The 7,386-nt window shown below is 34.4% G+C and overlaps 1 protein-coding gene across 1 annotated transcript; it reads right to left on the bottom strand.

The window, feature by feature from the left end:
* Positions 1 to 2,163: 2,163 nt before the first annotated feature.
* LOC103004619 (myelin P2 protein) lies at positions 2,164 to 6,771 on the bottom strand. The gene is made up of 4 exons (XM_007185101.2): positions 6,662 to 6,771; positions 4,506 to 4,678; positions 4,188 to 4,289; positions 2,164 to 3,152 (listed from the first exon to the last, which is right to left on the bottom strand). The coding sequence occupies exons 1-4, from the start codon at positions 6,732 to 6,734 to the stop codon at positions 3,102 to 3,104; spliced, it is 399 nt and encodes a 132-aa protein (XP_007185163.2). The 5' UTR covers positions 6,735 to 6,771; the 3' UTR covers positions 2,164 to 3,101.
* Between the last annotated feature and the right edge of the window lie 615 nt (positions 6,772 to 7,386).

Genomic DNA, 7,386 nt, shown 5'->3' with positions numbered 1-7,386 from the left:
CCCAGGCAGTCTGACCACTCTTATCCAGCTTATATCAAAAATGACTAGAGAATCACAATTATTTTCTGAGACTATTTTTGAATACTACAGAACTCTACTGTTGTTTTTTTTTTTTTTTTCCCTCTCCTCTCTTCTGGTTGTTTGAAGATCTTTTTCAAATCTAACAATATGTATCATCTGCTGAAATAATTATTTTGTTTTCCTCATTATCAGTGTAATTCCACTTTTCCTGTTATGAAAGCAAAAGTACCCATGATTTTTGTATAATAGTGCAATTATATTTATTGAGGAATACATTTTTATGGTGAGTCATATTACCACAAACCTCTAAAAATCGCACCATAGTTTTTAAACTCTCCTTTTTTGTGGGTTAATGTAGCTGGAGCCAAAGAAATAAAACCCCACCCTGGTTATGATACCTCCCAGACGTATTGGCTGAATGCCCAGAGGCAGAGAAGGACCAAGTGTAGCCTAAACAAAATTGTTTGGAAATAACTACAAACTTGCATAAAATTTCAAGAATCAGACTAATTCAAAGAGAACACATACAGCTTTTACTAGGATTCATCTGTTGTTAAATTTTACCCCGTTTGCTTTATCAATTGCTCTCTTTCTGTATGCATGTATGCATTGTGTGTCACACACCCAACACTTTTTTCTAAATTTTTTGAGAGTAAATTGTATACTTTATGGCTCATTACTCCAAAATAGTTCAGTGTATATTTCCCAAGAATAGGGGGATTCTCTTACATAATCACAGTAAACTTCTGTCTAATTTACAACTTATATTCCAATTTGCCAATTAACCTAATATTGTACTTTGGAGTATTTATTTTATCTCTAGTGCAGGATCCAGTCTGGGATAACTTATTGCATTTAGTTGTCATGTATTTTTAGTATAATTTAATCTGGAACATTTCCATAGAGCCTTTCTTCGTCGTCTATGACATTGACATTTTTGAAGAATTCAATTAACACCTCCTCCCCTTTTTAATAGAACATTCCTCATTTGGAATTTGTCTGCTGTTTCCTCATGATTAGATCTAGATAAGGATTCCAGGCCAGAATACTGCATAAGCCATGTTGCTTCCTTCTCAGGGTATCACATTTGAAGGCACGTGGTTTTCATCTACCCTCATTGATCAGGTTAATTTTGATTACTCAGTGAAGAGGTGGTACAGTTTTTCCACCGCATGGTTACTATTTTTTCCCTTGTAACTAATAAGCAATCTGTGTGGAGGTATTTTAAGACCAACCTAATATCCTGCTCCTAAACAAAATTTTGCTCTAGCTTTTATCTCCATTGACAATTCTTGCCTGAGCCAATATTGACCCTGATGGTTGAAAAAATGACAATTTTTCGAATCCCAGCACCTTTTCCACATTTACCGGTCAGCCTATGACAGTCTACTGTAAGGAAGATACTTTCTTCTCTCTCTCTCTCCCTCTTCCAGTATGTATTCATGGTGTCTTCTTTGTCTCCCAGTGTTCTATAATTTACAATTTTTCTCTATTATTTTCTTCTCAAATTGTCTCAGTTTTGTCCAATTGAGAGCACCCTCAAGCTGACTCTGATATCAATTTTGGTGACATATCTCTATTATTTTGGGGGATAGCTTCCTTAATTTCTGGCATAAAAAGATATTTCAGGCTTACGTTGTACCTGCCCTGCTCTCACATCAGAATCAGCCATTTCTCTAAGGAACCATCATTCTTTTTAGTGGAGAATATATTAGACTACAAGATCTGAGTGCTGGGTGTACTCATTCCTACTGAGATGTCTTTGCTTGTAAGCTCTTTAGGTAGATAGAGCTAAGAAATATATGCATGTGTATACACATATCTATACATATGAATTTACATCTATTCCAATCCATTTGCCCACAGTTCTTTCTTGCCTTCCCTCTGTCATATTTGTATGTGCCTTCTTCCAGAAGGAAAATTCTAGCCCCTAACAACATCAAAATATATTCTCATTTGCTCAATCGTGTAATATATCTGAAGTAGTTTTGTTACCTGGGCAGAGTGGTCCCCTATTCCTGCCTGTCAAAAATCAGTTGGACCCAGTAATTCCATGCCTAGTTAATATTCAAAAGAAAAGGAACTCATGTTTCCACAAACAGCCTTATACAAGAATGTTTATAACAGCTTTATTTATAGGAGCCGAAAACTGGAAATAACTCAATTATCTTAAGAGAAGGGATAAGTAAACTGTGATATATTCATGCAATGGAATACTACTCAGCAATAAAAAGGAACAAATTAATGTTGCATGCAACAATATGGATGAATTTCAAAAACATGATGCTGACTTTAAAAAGGCAAACAGAAAAGAACACATAATGTATGATCCGATTTATATGAAGTTTGAGAAGAGGCAAAACTAGTCTACAGTGATGGAAAATAAATCACTACTTGCTTTTGTTGGAGCTGGGACAGGGCAGGACATTGACTGGGAAGGAGTGTGAGAAAACATTCTGGGATTAGGGAAATGTACTATATCTTGATCAGGATGGGAATTATATGGGTGCATGCATTTGTCACAACTCTATCTTTAATATCTGTTCATTTCACTGTCTGTAAATTAACCCTCAGTTTTTAAATTGGCTGGAGTAGCGGCTGCCCTTTTTAGCTGAAGCTAGAACTCCTCATTGTAAAACATCTCCTTCTTCTAGTTTGCTTCACTTCTGACCCTCTAAACCCATTACTCTCCTGGTCCCTGAAGGCATTTGAGTTTGCTACCCCAATCAATATATTTACTTCCTTTTACTATGCTATTACTTCCTTTTACTATCATTTCAAATATTTAAAATACAACATAAGTTAGAACTTCACAGATAATTAAATGACATTATCCATGCTTTAGGTCTGACCAATATACACACTTTAATCTTTAATACAGTAATGACATGCATACAAATTGAAAATGTTTAAATAACACTGAAATTTAGATTAATCCTCAGTTTAGGCCTTTGCTTATCTGATCTATTAAGACAAAAGCGAAAACAAACAAAGTGCAGTGTAGTCAGGCCTTGCCAATGGAAACAGCTGATTTCCAACATCAAATGATCAAATATCACTTCAATGAGTAAACAACTTTCTCAGACCTTCTCATAAATTCTGGTGCAGACCACGTCCTTCATCTTACATTCCTTAAAAAAAAAAAGAGATTAATTGAATATCTAAAACTCAAACTAAGTGACAGCAAATTTGTAATAATAACAGATATTATAAGCAATCTCATAAGATTAAACTCAGAAAGAAATAAAATATCAGTATGTCAGTCTCCAGGAATTTGGAATCATGACCATTGAAACAGGGGAAACAGTTTTAAAGCTGATCTAAGTTACAGCAGAGGTATATTTTTTAAGTGGCAAGTTTTCATGCTTAATTGGCACAGATTTAAATCTACTAAAACAGTGGTTTTCAAAACTATCTGCACATCTGCGTTATCTGGGGAACATTTAAAAATACTGATGGCTCCTCCTCTCCCAAGAGATGTGCATTCAGTTGATCTGTATTGGGGCCACCATACTGGTATTTACTCCCCATGTAAATCTGCTGTGGAGCTAGGGCTAAAGCTCCTCTGTACTAAAGAAAAGAATGTTCAAAGAACTACATAAATCTATCTATAGTCAATGTGTGTGTTGATTAGTAAGAACAGAACCTGAGACTTTTAAAAAAATTGTTAGAGGTCATTTCATATAACATTTGTCATCATTTTTTTCTGCCAACTACAAAAGGTCTCCAATGGCCTCAGCTTGAGTTGTTGACATGTTTTAGTCCAAGTTACTATGGATTCTTGAAAACAAAATGCTTAGCTATCTACAAATATTCTACAATTGACTGGGGATGTACTTTGCTTTTAAAACTTAGATTTGCTTTTCTCCTTGTGTGTCTAAACTAATGAGGTTTACCCATACTTTTTTTTTTTTATCATTTTTAGGTGTTGTTATTTCTAAAATAACAAATGGGTTGTATCATTTCTAAATTCTTGAATCTGAACCTGAAGTACCTGTAGATGAGTGTTTATAGTTCAAAGATCACCCAAACATTAACTCTGACTTTATTCTTAGCCATTCTTATCCATTTGTATTGCAAAGAAAAGAGAATATTTTGAAAATAATATAACCATTTTCTCTATTTAAATGGTAATATTTATGTATTTAGAGTAAAATTACTCTTACCACTACCATTTTTCCATCCACCAACTTTCTCTTTATTGTTGTCTCTTTGCCTTCCCATTTCTGTACTTGATTCAACGAGCCTCTTGCCAAAGTTACAACGCTCTGCAAAGATAGGTTTACATAATTGACTTGCTTGGACTTTGGTTGATTAAAGAAGCAGTTCATTCAGTATTGAATCATTTCCATAACAGATGTTTTATGAGACACATTCATTTTCAACAGAAGGGAATGGTCTACCCTTTTGAATACTAGCAGGAGTAATCTTCTCTTTTAAAGTAGTAGATTGGACCAAATTTGAAGAGAAACAATTAAGTTTACCTTTGTTTTTCTATTGTCAGCTGTGGTTTCTTCAAATTCCTGGCCTAGCTTGAAGGAGATCTCTGTATCTTTAAAGGTACTTTCAGTTCTTACAGTTATAATATCCCCTTTTTTGCTGATGATCACTCTTGGTTTGGCCAAATTTCCCAGTTTTCTGGTGGCTAATCCCACACCTGAAAATCAAGATACTGTTAGAATTTTGTTGACCAAGAGAACCTCTACCTAAAGGGACTATGGGTGGCCATATTTTATGCTCAGCTGTGCCTCAGCTGTGTAGATGGAAGGTAATATCACTTACTGTTAAGGACCTTCTCCCATGTTTCATCACCTAATGGAAACACATGTCCAAGGACTTGAATATTTTAAGTTTTGTTATTACAAAAGTAATGCCTGCAGATTTTAAAGCTAAAAGTGTTTAGCTTAAATAGTGCAAGTCATCTATTTTTACCACATCCAAACCCATGCTCCATTAAAAACTACTAATTATAGTTTTGTATGGATCATTCCAGACATTTTAGCTTGTACGCATAAATATTTTAGATATATTTTTTAAATGAGACTATGACTTATACATGCTATTCTATGATTTTTTCCCTCAGTAATATATTATGGATATAGAAAAGAATTCCTCCTATATCCTTGATAGAAGCTCATTTCTGAAATTTTGTTGTAGCCCCTAAAATGATCTGTACCATTACAAATGATCATAGATAAATAAAATAATTTAAAAAATTTTTCTGCATTTGAAAACAAAACAAAATTAGACTCTTAAGTATTATTACTATATTACCCAAGATTATAGAAATACATGGAAAAATAGAAATGTCAAATGAGAGAGATACATGAAGAAAAAACTAGTTATATATAAATATACATATATTTACATTTATATGTACATAAAGAAGTGTGAAGAGTTAGAGCCAATAAAGGATTGTGAACTATACTCTTTCTTCTAATTCTGATTAATCTTTTTTTATTTGATATGATTTAGGACAATGCTTTTCAAAGTAAACCTCTACAATAGAGACTAAGAATCTACATTTTACCAACACCCCCAGGTGTCCTTATGCACTCTAAAATTTGAAAATGACACAATTAAGGAGTCTTTCATCAAGACTTTCTTATATTGTATTTTGCTTCTTCCTCAGCTATAAAGTAAAGTCCATAAATTTAACCAATCTTATGGTATGGATCTATTCCCATAAGTTCCCTTAGTTTTCCAGGCAACACAACATGATTTTGCTCATTTTATCTAAAAATAGAACCCTTCTTATATGCTTTCTGAACAGGTAAAATTACAAGTACTTTGATGAGCATAGAAATCTGAGGTCATTGGCTTCACTCTCTACTTATTTATACAGCTCTGGAAATTTCCAAAGACTCTTCACACCTTTGTGCTCATATCTATTGAAAATTCCCTAGAAATAGTAGCAAATAAAGTTGCTATACTAATGACTAGACTTTCCATCTCCATCCACTGTTCCAACTCCAGGAAAGCCTGATGTTAATGTAACTGAGTTTGAATTCACTGCCACAACACACTTCTTTTTCTCTCAGTAACTTTCCTAGACTGTGAATATCCTGTTTTATGAAGCATTCACTTTTTACAAACTCTTTATCTACATAGTTATGTAATAACAGACAACCTAGAGGTAGAGACAGAAAACTTCTGGTTTAGCTAAGCATCAAAATTTTAAATTGAGGTTTTCCATTAACTTTAGTATATTCAACTCTTTATTTCATGAGCACTTTAGTTGTTGTAAATCTAACTTTCAGGAAAGCCAGAAAATAGGTTGACTAAGCTTCTAAGGAAAGCCAGAAAATAGGTTGACTAAGCTTCTAAGATTCTAAGTTTCTAAGATTTCTTTCCTCCAGGTTTGGAACGAAAACCCTATTGATATGAAACTGCCTTTGAAATCAGTGGGCACTCTAATGCATTTAAGCAGCTCTTATCTGAGTTAAAATCTATTAAAATAGCCACAAATAAAATGCAAATAAATTATCTGATTGACACAACAGAAGATTAATCCCAGAAGAGGATCTTACTTCAACCTGTGCAAACTCCCAGACTCCTGGAAAAGGAGTTAGAAGGAAATAGTCATGCATCTTTCTCAGAAAGGATCCTCTCAATTAGAACAACAGAGAACATTTCTTACCCAGAGCTTTCATGTAATCATCAAAGTTCTCACTGGAGACAAGTTTCCAGGTGCCTAAGAATTTGTTGCTCATTGTGATGGATGAGAATTCAACACACTGGTAGGTGAGATTCAGGAGACTCAAATGAGATGCTGAAGCCTCAGAAGATTCTTTTCAAAGATGTCCACAGCATGTGACTCTCACAGAGACCCAATGGGGAAAAGCAGTGTCAGGACTGGGCAATGAATGGCTCTTCAATCATCCACTGGGACAAAAGAGAACCTCACATAATGTCTCCTTCAGTCTCCAAAAATGTTTATAAAAATCAATGACAGTACTATTTGAAACTTCAAAAATTTTTTGGTTGCTCTTACATTTTTAAGAAGTGCTTAGGTCCTTAATGCTTTGGAAAGGAGTCCATCAGTTGAGTCCTATGCCAAATTAAATTATATGAGCATGAATGAATGAATGTGTGTGTGTGTGTGTGTATTTAGGCATCTTGTTCACTCTCAATCCTGAGTCTGCACAATAAAGAATTCTTATTGAAAGAGAATAAAGAGAGGAAAAATGTCCATGAGTATTGTGATAACTGCCTCAAATATGTTGTGGGAGAGAAATGCAAGGGAGCAGTGTGAGAAAGTATTCATAGGTAAGGGAGGCTTGGCATAGTTGGCATATCCAAGGCAGGCAGAGTAGGCAGACAATACGGTCAGTCTATTACAGCAGAACACAGAAATTGCTTTCA

Source organism: Balaenoptera acutorostrata, chromosome 17 (assembly GCF_949987535.1).
Source record: "Balaenoptera acutorostrata chromosome 17, mBalAcu1.1, whole genome shotgun sequence".
Classification (NCBI taxonomy): domain Eukaryota; kingdom Metazoa; phylum Chordata; class Mammalia; order Artiodactyla; family Balaenopteridae; genus Balaenoptera; species Balaenoptera acutorostrata.
The sequence above is the reverse complement of the archived record's forward strand: the minus strand, read 5'-3'. Positions and strand labels throughout refer to the sequence as shown.